The 13947-nt window shown below is 58.8% G+C and overlaps 1 protein-coding gene across 3 annotated transcripts in view; it reads right to left on the bottom strand.

Annotated features, from left to right (window-relative positions):
* HELLS (helicase, lymphoid specific) overlaps window positions 1-7938 on the bottom strand; it is a 46416-nt gene extending 38478 nt beyond the window's left edge. The window contains exons 1-2 of one of the 3 annotated variants that reach the window (XM_084635390.1): window positions 7856-7938; window positions 5752-5873 (exon numbers count right to left, since the gene is read on the bottom strand). In XM_084635390.1, coding sequence (XP_084491516.1) covers window positions 5752-5856 — 105 coding nt within the window. In that variant the 5' untranslated portion in view covers window positions 5857-5873; window positions 7856-7938. The other 2 variants (XM_084635388.1, XM_084635389.1) reach the window with 2 other exon arrangements.
* Window positions 7939-13947: the final 6009 nt, after the last annotated feature.

Genomic DNA, 13947 nt, shown 5'->3' with positions numbered 1-13947 from the left:
TACTCACCCATAACAATTTTATATTCAAATGCTTTGTCCAAACCATGGGAACAGCCATGGGTACTAGGACGGCTCCCCAGAATGCCAACCTTTTCACTGACCACCCAGAGAAAGAATTTCTGGACAAATGCACCACAAAACCAATTATATATCTGAGGTACATCAGTATTTTCATTCTCTGGACAGACAACCAAAACTCCCTCATAGATTTCTACCACATCATCCTACCATCATCCATCCATTTAAACTCTAGAGCACTGCCACAGTAGCATCAACTTCCTGGATACCACAATCAGCTCCAGCAATGGAATCCTACAGATAGCCGTATACAAGAAACCTGTAGATCACCACACCTACCTTCACAGATGCAGTAACCACCCCAAACACACCAAAAAAAAAAAATCTTATTTACAGCCAGGGACTCAGATTCCACATAATGTGCTCTGACGAGAACGTCCAGGATATACACCTTAAAGCAGGGGTTCTCAAACCGGGGGTTGGGCCTCTGAGGGGGTCACGAGCTGTCAGCCCCCACCCCAAACACCACTTTGCCTCCAACATTTATAATGATGTTAAATATATAAAAAAGTGTTTTTAATTTATAAAGGGGGTTGGGGATGTCGCACTCCCCTATGTGAAAGAGGCCACAAGTACAAAAGCTTGAGAACCACTGCCGTAACACATTCAAAACCACTGTCATCAAACAAGGACACTCCCCAGAGAAGTAGATTGCATCATGGAATGGGCCACTGATTTACCCTCTAGAGAACCTACTTCAATACAGAAATAAAATTCCCTCCAACCGCACACCCCTAGTTGACACCCCATATGGGTTCCATTGTGGACTGGTATAATTAAACAATTACAATCCATACTTGATGAGGACCACATCCTGAAAGAAATCTTTCCTGAACCTTCTCTTCTGGCCTTCAATCAAACCCCAGCCTCTCCAAGCTCATCATCAGAAGCAAGCTCCCCTCAGATCAGGACAAATCAACTCAGAGAGGTACCGGATCCTGCCAGAACAACAGACAAAACCCGTATACAGATCTCTATTGCTACAATGATCTACCCCCATCCCCCACAACACACCTTTCAAGATCCATAAGCCCTACACGTCCATCACAACATACAATGTACCTCATCCAGTGCACTAAATGCCCCAATAACAACTATGTGGCTGAAACCAGATCATCACTATGCTCTCAAATGAACACGCATAGCAAAATGATAAGACAAAAACACCACATCACCTGGTGGCAAATGCTTTTCACAAAATGATAACTCCATATCTGACCTCTCAGTCCTCATTCTCCAAGGAAATCTGCACAACACTTTCAAAAGATGAGCCTGGGAGCTTAAATTCATAACTTCGCTACACGTTAAAAATCAGGGACTGAACAGACCAGTGGTTCTCAACCTTTCCAGACAACTGTACCCCTTTCAAGAATCTGATTTGTCTTGAATACCCCCAGTTTCACCTCATTTAAAGACTACTTGTTTACAAAATTAGACATAAAAATACAAAAGTGTCACAGCACACTAGTACTGAAAAATTGCTTCATTTCTCATTTTTACCATATAATTATAAAACAGATTCATTGGAATACTCTTCTGGCAACTCACAGAAGCTACTAGATCGCACGCCCTGGTTCTCATGGGCGACTTCAATCATCCTGATATCTGCTGGGAGAGCAATACAGCAGTGCACAGACAATCCAGGAAGTTTTTGGAAAGCGTAGGGGACAATTTCCTGGTGCAAGTGCTGGAGGAACCAACTAGGGGCAGAGCTCTTCTTGACCTGCTGCTCACAAACCAGGAAGAATTAGTATGGGAAGCAAAAGTGGATGGGAACCTGGGAGGCAGTGACCATGAGATGGTCAAGTTCAGGATCCTGACACAAGGAAGAAAGGAAAGCAGCAGAATATGGACCCTAGACTTCAGAAAAGCAGACTTTGACTCCCTCCGGGAACTGATGGGCAGGATCCCCTGGGAGAATAACATGAGGGGGAAAGGAGTCCAGGAGAGCTGGCTGTATTTTAAAGAATCCTTATTGTGGTTACAGGGACAAACCATCCCGATGTGTAGAAAGAAGAGTAAATATGCAGGCGACCAGCTTGACTTAATAGTGAAATGCCTGCTGATCTTAAACACAAAAAAGAAGCTTACAAGAAGTGGAAGATTGGACAAATGACCAGGGATAAAAATATTGCTCGGGCATATAGGAATGAAATCAGGAAGGCTAAATCACACCCGGAGTTGCAGCTAGCGAGAGATGTTAAGAGTAACAAGAAGGGTTTCTTCAGGTACGTTGGCAACAAGAAGGAAGTCAAGGAAAGCCTGGGCCCCTTACTGAATGAGGGAGGCAACCTAGTGACAGAGGATGTGGAAAAAGCTAATGTACTCAATGCTTTTTTTGCCTCTGTCTTCACAAACAAGGTCAGCTCCCAGACTACTGCACTGGGCAGCACAGCATGGGGAGGAGGTGGCCAGCCCTCTGTGAAGAAAGAAGTGGTTCGGGACTATTTAGAAAAACTGGACGTGCACAAGTCCATGGGGCTGGATGCGTTGCATCCGAGAGTGCTAAAGGAATGGGTGGATGTGATTGTAGAGCCATTGGCCATTATCTTTGAAAACTCGTGGCGAACGGGGGAAGTCCCAGATGACTGGAAAAAGGCTAACGTAGTGCCAATCTTCAAAAAAAGGGAAGAAGGAGGATCCAGGGAACTACAGGCCAGTCAGCCTCACCTCAGTCCCAGGAAAAATCATGGAGCATGTCCTCAAAGAATTAATTCTGAAGCACTTAGAGGAGAGGAAAGTGATCAGGAACAGTCAGCATGGATTCACCAAGGGCAAGTCATGCCTGACTAATCTAATTGCCTTCTATAATGAGGTAACTGGTTCTGTGGACGAAGGGAAAACAGTGGACGTGTTATTCCTTGACTTTAGCAAAGCTTTTGACACGGTCTCCCACACTATTCTTGTCAGCAAGTTAAAGAAGTATGGGCTGGATGGATGCACTACAAGGTAGGTAGAAAGTTGGCTAGATTGTCAGGCTCAACGGGTAGTGATCAATGGCTCCATGTCTAGTTGGCAGCCGGTATCTAACGGAGTGCCCCAGGGGTCGGTCCTGGGGCCGGTTCTGTTCAATATCTTCATTAACGATCTGGAGGATGGTGTGGATTGCACCCTCAGCAAGTTTGCAGATGACACTAAACTGGGAGGAGTGGTAGATACGCTGGAGGGTAGGAACAGGATACAGAGGGACCTAGACAAATTGGAGGATTGGGCCAAAAGAAAGCTGATGAGGTTCAACAAGGACAAGTGCAGAATCCTGCACTTAGGACAGAAGAATCCAATGCACCGCTACAGACTAGGGACCGAATGGCTCAGCAGCAGTTCTGCAGAAAAGGACCTAGGGGTTACAGTGGACGAGAAGCTGGATATGAGTCAACAGTGTGCCCTTGTTGCCAAGAAGGCCAATGGCATTTTGGGGTGTATAAGTAGGGGCATTGCCAGTAGATCGAGGGAGGTGATTGTTCCTCTCTATTCGACATTGGCGAGGCCTCATCTGGAGTACTGTGTCCGGTTTTGGGCCCCACGCTAAAAGAAGGATGTGGAGAAATTGGAGAGGCCAGCGAAGGGCAACAAAAATTATTAGGGGTCTGGAACACATGACTTATGAGGAGAGGCTGAGGGAACTGGGATTGTTTAGTCTACGGAAGAGAAGAATGAGGGGGGATTTGATAGCTGCCTTTAACTACCTGAAAGGTGGATCCAAAGAGGATGGATCTAGACTATTCTCAGTGATAGCAGATGACAGGACAAGGAGTAATGGTCTCAAGTTGCAGAGGGGGAGATTTAGATTGGATATTAGGAAAAACTTTTTCACTAGGAGGGTGGTGAAACACTGGAATGCGTTACCTAGGGAGGTGGTGGAATCCCCTTCCTTAGAAGTTTTTACGGTCAGGCTTGATAAAGCCCTGGCTAGGATGATTTAGTTGGGGACTGGTCCTGCTCTGGGCAGGGGGTTGGACTAGATGACCTCCTGAGGTCCCTTCCAACTCTGATATTCTATGATTCTATGAATAGAAGTATTGTACTTACATTTCACGGTGATACTGAGCCTGTTTTTCACTTGTAAGCCTTGTCTGAAGCCCAAGCCCTGCCGCCTGGGTTTGAAGTATGTAACTTAGCTTTGCATGGGGCCCCAGGCAACTGCTCTGCTTGCCACCTCCTAATGCAGCCATGCATTTGCAACCCGCCTAAACCAATTCCATGACCACCCTCGGGGCTGCAAGCCCCAGATCAAGAAACAGTGATCTAGATGAGCTGAGTACCCTTTGGAAGACTTCTACCTACCCCTGGTTGAGAACCACTGGAACAGACACACTGGATTTATAGCTTATTACAACAATCTATAACCAGCTAATGACCCCACCACCACCAAGCTGCCTTTTCTTCCCTCCCATCCTTTCAGGACTGCAGGAGTGTTAACGGGCCACTTCACTTTGAATGGTCCCTTGAAATATGTATTAACTACTTATGCTAAACCATCTGTTCCATTTTGTATTTAACAGTGACACTCCAGGTAGTTTCCTAAACCTGAACAGCTCTGTTGTAAGCTCAAAAGCTTGTCTCTCTCACCAAAGAAACTGGTCCCCAAAAAAGTATTACTTCATCCATGTTGTCTCTTTCAGAAAAATCATAACATTCTGATCATCTCATCTCACCCCCACTTTAAGTGTAACATAATTTTTGGAGACATTCTCAGAAACTGCTAAATTTAGAGATGACTACTGCTTACCATAAGTATTAATTTCTAGTTATGGTTATTATTCACTGGAGGCTATAATTACGTGATGTATAAAATACTAGTTTCTAGCCATAGCAGTTTAAAATACTCAAGCTTAAAGGGATACTGTCAAACTGAAATGCAGTCAATGAAAAAATTATTTTGAAGTAGTTTCAGGTACTAGTCCAGGCAATTTTTGTGGTGCTATATTCATGTTTCCATTTAAAAAAAAGCTTATTCTTCCCTGCTGTGTAGAAAAACCATACACAAATAATAGATGATGACTAGTTTCAGAGTAACAGCCGTGTTAGTCTGTATTCGCAAAAAGAAAAGGAGTACTTGTGGCACCTTAGAGACTAACCAATTTATTTGAGCATAATGGGAGATTCAAACTGTTGTGAACTGCCTACCAATTCGCTATAAAGCTACTGCCCTTTTCCAAATAATTTTTTAAAGTATAACATTCAGTACTTTTAGGCCCAAGAAATGACACAGATAAATGGTGACAGCTATATTGGATTTTAAGTTCTAAAGCTTTTATCAAGCTTGTGTTATTAGTAACATAGTTTAAAAAAACAAATTTATTTAACAAAGTTGTAAGCTGAGCGTCCCCTTAAAAATCCATTGTTGATAAGGTAAAAAAATGTTAGTAATGCTGTCCTTTGACCATAACAAAATATTAACTCTCACAGCTTCTGTGAAACAGATTTCACTTGAAGTGCACTCTGTTGAATCATTTCCACTCTGGAAAGCATAGCTGTAGATAATTAAGAGCATGTCTAGCCCAACTTTACAAGTGCCAACAAATCAGGTTCAAGTATGCAATGATTCAGTTAAGTGAACACAACAAATCTGCCCCCACAGGCAGAAAGTAATACATAATTTTTGGCTTTGCTGGTGACACATAGGTAGAGGTGGCAGAAATATTTTAACTTTGATTACGCCCTTCAATTTACCTTTTCCAGCATTTGCCTCTCCTTCTCCATCCCTGCTGCCTCCAGCTGCTCCTCCTCTTCCAGCATGGATGGTGTAATCACGGCTGCTTCTGCTTGTTCACCCATCTCTGCCCCCAGGTGCCCTACAATAGCATGAACACCATTAATAAGCCCAAAGTTCGCCAGCCTGCCTGCAGTGAGGACAGTAGCAAAGATGCTCCTTTCTGCACAATACCGCAGTAAGCATCACTGGCTCAGCAATCAACTGGCACTTGCCATACAAACGGGCACAACAGTCTCAGGCTTGTTCTCATTGGAGCTCAGTGGCAATTCTCTGACCCTGTACATGAAATGTTGAGATACATTGTGGAGAAGGTTCCCCTCTAATTACTGCAATTATCACTATCAACCCCATCCAGACCCTTTGCAGCCGTTCCCTTCCCTCACTGTCCGACCTCCTGCACCTGTATCCACACTTCTCAGCCCAATACCCACACCTCCGAACCCTCTGACACATACACCTGCCTGCCTCCCTCCCCTCAACACTTCACACGCACCCCCTCAACCCATGTGCCCTCTTTTCCTCCTCCAGCCCCCGGCACTCCCCCCCGCCCCGCCCTCTCCTTCCCTCCAGCCCCCCGCCCTCTCCCCTTGCCCCCAGCACTCCGCCCCGCCCTCTCCTTCCCTCCAGCCCCCAGCACTCTCCCCTTGCCCCCAGCACTCCGCCCCGCCCTCTCCTTCCCTCCAGCCCCCCGGCACTCTCCCCGCCCCGCTCTCTCCTTCCCTCCAGCCCCCCGCACTCTCCCCTTGCCCCCAGCACTCCGCCCCGCTCTCTCCTTCCCTCCAGCCCCCCGGCACTCTCCCCGCCCCGCTCTCTCCTTCCCTCCAGCCCCCCGCACTCTCCCCTTGCCCCCGGCACTCCGCCCCGCCCTCTCCTTCCCTCCAGCCCCCAGCACTCTCCCCGCCCCGCTCTCTCCTTCCCTCCAGCCCCCCGCACTCTCCCCGCCCCGCTCTCTCCTTCCCTCCAGCCCCCCGCACTCTCCCCTTGCCCCCAGCACTCCGCCCCGCCCTCTCCTTCCCTCCAGCCCCCCGGCACTCTCCCCTTGCCCCCGGCACTCCCCCCCCACCCCGCTCTCTCCTTCCCTCCAGCCCCCCGCACTCTCCCCTTGCCCCCGGCACTCCGCCCCGCCCTCTCCTTCCCTCCAGCCCCCCGCACTCTCCCCTTGCCCCCAGCACTCCGCCCCGCCCTCTCCTTCCCTCCAGCCCCCCGGCACTCTCCCCGCCCCGCTCTCTCCTTCCCTCCAGCCCCCCGCACTCTCCCCTTGCCCCCAGCACTCCGCCCCGCTCTCTCCTTCCCTCCAACCCCCCCGGCACTCTCCCCGCCCCGCTCTCTCCTTCCCTCCAGCCCCCCGCACTCTCCCCTTGCCCCCGGCACTCCGCCCCGCCCTCTCCTTCCCTCCAGCCCCCAGCACTCTCCCCGCCCCGCTCTCTCCTTCCCTCCAGCCCCCCGCACTCTCCCCTTGCCCCCGGCACTCCGCCCCGCTCTCTCCTTCCCTCCAGCCCCCAGCACTCTCCCCGCCCCGCTCTCTCCTTCCCTCCAGCCCCCCGCACTCTCCCCGCCCCGCTCTCTCCTTCCCTCCAGCCCCCCGCACTCTCCCCTTGCCCCCAGCACTCCGCCCCGCCCTCTCCTTCCCTCCAGCCCCCGGCACTCTCCCCTTGCCCCCGGCACTCCCCCCCCACCCCGCTCTCTCCTTCCCTCCAGCCCCCGGCACTCTCCCCGCCCCGCTCTCTCCTTCCCTCCAGCCCCCGGCACTCCCCCCCCACCCCGCCCTCTCCTTCCCGCCAGCCCCCGGCTCCCTCCAGCCCTACACACACACACACACACACACACACACAGTAAAACCTCCCCTCCAGCCCCAGGCACATCCCCGCCGCTCTGTCCCCTTCCCACTCAGAATCCCGCATGCCTGGGAAGAGACCGCCGCTGCTCGGGGTGTTGCGGGCCGGCATGGCTGGCTGGCTGGCTGGCTGGCGCGAAAGCTCCGGAGGCCGCTCCACTCACACAAACTCACGCGCCAAGCTTCCTACCGCGCGCTACGAGAGCTATGAATGTCGCGAGACCCACCCAGCGACCAAAATCGCGCGCTACCCAAGAACCGCGAGACACGTGTTATCGCGATACCATCCTGGTTCCCGCTAAGGAGTCAAGCCGCGCACGATTACCCGCCTGCCTTCGAGCAAGTGAGGTTCAACATCCAGGCACTGAAGCGTAAGGCGTAGCTCTGCCCAGCCGCCCCCGCCAAACTCTTTACCGTCATCACCCGACACGGGCGGACAGGACCAACGCTCCATTAATCCCTTCTGTGACATCACTTACACCGCCTGCCGGGTCCTCTGCCCCATTAACCCCTTCCGCACCGTCACCCCCACCGGCTCCGGGACCTCCGCCCCATTAACCCCTTCCGCACCGTCACCCCCACCGCCTGCCGGGACCTCCGCCCCATTAACCCCTTCCGCACCGTCACCCCCACCGCCTGCCGGGACCTCCGCCCCATTAACCCCTTCCGCACCGTCACCCCCACCGCCTGCCGGGACCTCCGCCCCATTAACCCCTTCCGCACCGTCACCCCCACCGCCCGCCGGGACCTCCGCCCCATTAACCCCTTCCGCACCGTCACCCCCACCGCCTGCCGGGTCCTCCGCCCCATTAACCCCTTCCGCACCGTCACCCACACCGCCTGCCGCGTCCTCCGCCCCATTAACCCCTTCCTCACCGTCACCCCCACCGCCTGCCAGGACCTCCGCCCCATTAACCCCTTCCGCACCGTCACCCCCACCGCCCTCCGCGTCCTTCGCCCATTAACCCCTTCCGCACCGTCACCCCCACCGCCCTCTGCGTCCTTCGCCCCATTAACCCCTTCCGCACCGTCACCCCCACCGCCTGCCGCGTCCTCCGCCCCATTAACCCCTTCCGCACCGTCACCCCCACCGCCTGCCGGGACCTCCGCCCCATTAACCCCTTCCACACCGTCACCCCCACCGCCCTCCGCGTCCTTCACCCATTAACCCCTTCCGCACCGTCACCCCCACCGCCTGCCGCGTCCTCCGCCCCATTAACCCCTTCCGCACCGTCACCCCCACCGCCTGCCGGGACCTCCGCCCCATTAACCCCTTCCGCACCGTCACCCCCACCGCCTGCCGTGTCCTCCGCCCCATTAACCCCTTCCGCACCGTCACCCCCACCGCCTGCCGGGACCTCCGCCCCATTAACCCCTTCCACACCGTCACCCCCACCGCCTGCCGGGACCTCCGCCCCATTAACCCCTTCCGCACCGTCACCCCCACCGCCTGCCGTGTCCTCCGCCCCATTAACCCCTTCCGCACCGTCACCCCCACCGCCTGCCGGGTCCTCTGCCCCATTAACCCCTTCCGCACCGTCACCCCCACCGCCTGCCGGGTCCTCTGCCCCATTAACCCCTTCCGCACCGTCACCCCCACCGCCTGCCGCGTCCTCCGCCCCATTAACCCCTTCCTCACCGTCACCCCCACCGCCTGCCGGGTCCTCCGCCCCATTAACCCCTTCCGCACCGTCACCCCCACCGCCTGCCGGGTCCTCTGCCCCATTAACCCCTTCCTCACCGTCACCCCCACCGCCTGCCGGGTCCTCCGCCCCATTAACCCCTTCCGCACCGTCACCCCCACCGCCTGCCGTGTCCTCCGCCCCATTAACCCCTTCCGCACCGTCACCCCCACCGCCTGCCGGGTCCTCTGCCCCATTAACCCCTTCCGCACCGTCACCCCCACCGCCTGCCGGGTCCTCTGCCCCATTAACCCCTTCCGCACCGTCACCCCCACCGCCTGCCGGGTCCTCTGCCCCATTAACCCCTTCCGCACCGTCACCCCCACCGCCTGCCGCGTCCTCCGCCCCATTAACCCCTTCCGCACCGTCACCCCCACCGCCTGCCGCGTCCTCTGCCCCATTAACCCCTTCCTCACCGTCACCCCCACCGCCTGCCGAGGCCTCCGCCCCATTAACCCCTTCCGCACCGTCACCCCCACCGCCTGCCGGGTCCTCCGCCCCATTAACCCCTTCCGCACCGTCACCCCCACCGCCTGCCGGGTCCTCCGCCCCATTAACCCCTTCCGCACCGTCACCCCCACCGCCTGCCGCGTCCTCCGCCCCATTAACCCCTTCCGCACCGTCACCCCCACCGCCTGCCGTGTCCTCCGCCCCATTAACCCCTTCCGCACCGTCACCCACACCGCCTGCCGCGTCCTCCGCCCCATTAACCCCTTCCTCACCGTCACCCCCACCGCCTGCCGGGACCTCCGCCCCATTAACCCCTTCCTCACCGTCACCCCCACCGCCTGCCGCGTCCTCCGCCCCATTAACCCCTTCCGCACCGTCACCCCCACCGCCTGCCGGTCCTCTGCCCCATTAACCCCTTCCACACCGTCATCCCCACCGGCTGCCGGGTCCTCTGCCCCATTAACCCCTTCCGCACCGTCACCCCCACCGCCTGCCGCGTCCTCTGCCCCATTAACCCCTTCCTCACCGTCACCCCCACCGCCTGCCGGGACCTCCGCTCCATTGACCCCTTCCGCACCGTCACCCCCACCGCCTGCCGCGTCCTCCGCCCCATTAACCCCTTCCGCACCGTCACCCCCACCGCCTGCCGGTCCTCTGCCCCATTAACCCCTTCCGCACCGTCACCCCCACCGGCTGCCGGGTCCTCTGCCCCATTAACCCCTTCCGCACCGTCACTCCCACCGCCTGCCGCGTCCTCTGCCCCATTAACCCCTTCCTCACCGTCACCCCCACCGCCTGCCGGGACCTCCGCTCCATTGACCCCTTCCGCACTGTCACCCCCACCGCCTGCCGGGTCCTCCGCCCCATTAACCCCTTCCGCACCGTCACCCCCACCGCCTGCCGGGTCCTCTGCCCCATTAACCCCTTCCGCACCGTCAAACCACCGGCTGCCGGGACCTCCGCCCCATTAACCCCTTCCGTACCATCACCCCCACCGGCTGCCGGGACCTCCGCCCCATTAACCCCTTCCGCACCCCCACCCCCACCGCCTGCCGGGACCTCCGCTCCATTGACCCCTTCCGCACTGTCACCCCCACCAGCTGCCGGGACCTCCGCCCCATTAACCCCTTCCGCACCGTCACCCCCACCGCCTGCCGGGACCTCCCCCCATTGACCCCTTCCGCACCCCCACCCCCACCATCTGTCGGGTCCTCCACCCCATTGACCCCTTCCGCACCGTCACCCCCACCGCCTGCCGGGATCTCCGCCCCATTAACCCCTTCCGCACCGTCACCCCCACCGCCTGCCGGGACCTCCCCCCATTGACCCCTTCCGCACCCCCACCCCCACCATCTGTCGGGTCCTCCACCCCATTAACCCCTTCCGCACCGTCACCCCCACCGCCTGCCGGGTCCTCCGCTCCATTAACCCCTTCCGCACCGTCACCGTCACCCCCACCGCCTGCTGGGACCTCCGCCCCATTAACCCCTTCCGCACCGTCACTCCCACCGTCTGCCGGGACCTCTGCCCCATTAGCCCCTTCCGCACTGTGACCCCCACCGCCTGCCAGGTCCTCCGCCCCATTGACCCCTTCCGCACCGTGCCCCCAACGTCTGCCGGGTCCTCCGCCCTATTGACCCCTTCCGCACCCTCACCCCCACCGCATGCTGGGTCCTCCGCCCCATTGACCCCTTCCGCGACATCACCCCCACCGCCTGCCGGGACCTCCGCCCCATTAACCCCTTCCACACCGTTACCCCCACCACCTGCCGTGACCTCCAACCCATTGACCGCTTCCGCACCGTCACCCCCACCGCCTGCCGGGACCCCCGCCCCATTGACCGCTTCTGCACCGTCACCCCCACTGCCTGCCGGGACCTCCACTCCATTGACCCCTTCCGCACCCCCACCCTCACCACCTGCCAGGTCCTCCACCCCATTGACCCCTTCCACACCGTCACCCCCACCGCCTGCTGGGACCCCCGCCCCATTGACCGCTTCTGCACCGTCACCCCCACCGCCTGCCGGGACCTCCCCCCATTGACCCCTTCCGCACCCCCACCCCCACCATCTGTCGGGTCCTCCACCCCATTGACCCCTTCCGCACCGTCACCCCCACCGCCTGCCGGGATCTCCGCCCCATTAACCCCTTCCGCACCGTCACCCCCACCGCCTGCCGGGACCTCCCCCCATTGACCCCTTCCGCACCCCCACCCCCACCATCTGTCGGGTCCTCCACCCCATTAACCCCTTCCGCACCGTCACCCCCACCGCCTGCCGGGTCCTCCGCTCCATTAACCCCTTCCGCACCGTCACCGTCACCCCCACCGCCTGCTGGGACCTCCGCCCCATTAACCCCTTCCGCACCGTCACTCCCACCGTCTGCCGGGACCTCTGCCCCATTAGCCCCTTCCGCACTGTGACCCCCACCGCCTGCCAGGTCCTCCGCCCCATTGACCCCTTCCGCACCGTGCCCCCAACGTCTGCCGGGTCCTCCGCCCTATTGACCCCTTCCGCACCCTCACCCCCACCGCATGCTGGGTCCTCCGCCCCATTGACCCCTTCCGCGACATCACCCCCACCGCCTGCCGGGACCTCCGCCCCATTAACCCCTTCCACACCGTTACCCCCACCACCTGCCGTGACCTCCAACCCATTGACCGCTTCCGCACCGTCACCCCCACCGCCTGCCGGGACCCCCGCCCCATTGACCGCTTCTGCACCGTCACCCCCACTGCCTGCCGGGACCTCCACTCCATTGACCCCTTCCGCACCCCCACCCTCACCACCTGCCAGGTCCTCCACCCCATTGACCCCTTCCACACCGTCACCCCCACCGCCTGCTGGGACCCCCGCCCCATTGACCGCTTCTGCACCGTCACCCCCACTGCCTGCCGGGACCTCCACTCCATTGACCCCTTCCGCACCCCCACCCTCACCACCTGCCAGGTCCTCCACCCCATTGACCCCTTCCACACCGTCACCCCCACCGGCTGCCGGGACCTCCGCCCCATTAACCGCTTCCGCACCGACACCCCCACCGCATGTGGGGTCCTCTGCCCCATTGATCCCTTCCGCACCGTCACTCCCACAGCCTGCCGGGTCCTCCGCCCCATTAACCCCTTCCGCACCGTCACCCCCACCGCCTGCCGGGTCCTCCGCCCCATTAACCCCTTCCGCACCGTCACCCCCACCTCCTGCCGCGTCCGCCCCATTAACCCCTTCCGCACCGTCACCCCCACCGCCTGCCGGGACCTCCGCCCCATTAACCCCTTCCTCTCCGTCACCCCCACCACCTGCCGCGTCCTCCGCCCCATTAACCCCTTCCGCACCGTCACCCCCACCGCCTGCCGGGACCTCCGCCCCATTAACCCCTTCCGCACCGTCACCCCCACCGCCTGCCGGGACCTCCGCCCCATTAACCCCTTCCTCACCGTCACCCCCACCGGCTGCCGCGTCCTCCGCCCCATTAACCCCTTCCTCACCGTCACCCCCACCGCCTGCCGGGACCTCCGCTCCATTGACCCCTTCCGCACCGTCACCCCCACCGCCTGCCGCGTCCTCCGCCCCATTAACCCCTTCCGCACCGTCACCCCCACCGCCTGCCGGGTCCTCTGCCCCATTAACCCCTTCTGCACCGTCACCCCCACCACCTGCCGGGTCCTCCGCCCCATTGACCCCTTCCGCACCGTCACCCCCACCGCCTGCCGGGTCCTCCGCTCCATTAACCCCTTCCTCACCGTCACCGTCACCCCCACCGCCTGCTGGGACCTCCGCCCCATTAACCCCTTCCACACCGTCACTCCCACCGTCTGCCGGGACCTCTGCCCCATTAGCCCCTTCCGCACCGTCACCCCCACTGCCTGCCGGGTCCTCCGCCCCATTGCCCCCTTCCGCACCGTGACCCCCACCGCCTGCCAGGTCCTCCGCCCTATTGACCCCTTCCGCAACCTCACCCCCACCGCATGCTGGGTCCTCCGCCCCATTGACCCCTTCCGCGACATCACCCCCACCGCCTGCCGGGACCACCGCCTGCCGGGACCTCCGCCCCATTAACCCCTTCCACACCGTTACCCCCACCACCTGCCGTGACCTCCACCCCATTGACCGCTTCCGCACCGTCACCCCCACCGCCTGCCTGGACCTCCGCCCCATTGACCGCTTCTGCACCGTCACCCCCACTGCCT

The sequence above is a fragment of the Lepidochelys olivacea genome (assembly GCF_965140295.1).
Source record: "Lepidochelys olivacea isolate rLepOli2 genome assembly, chromosome: 7".
NCBI classification, from domain to species: Eukaryota; Metazoa; Chordata; order Testudines; family Cheloniidae; genus Lepidochelys; species Lepidochelys olivacea.
The sequence above is the reverse complement of the archived record's forward strand: the minus strand, read 5'-3'. Positions and strand labels throughout refer to the sequence as shown.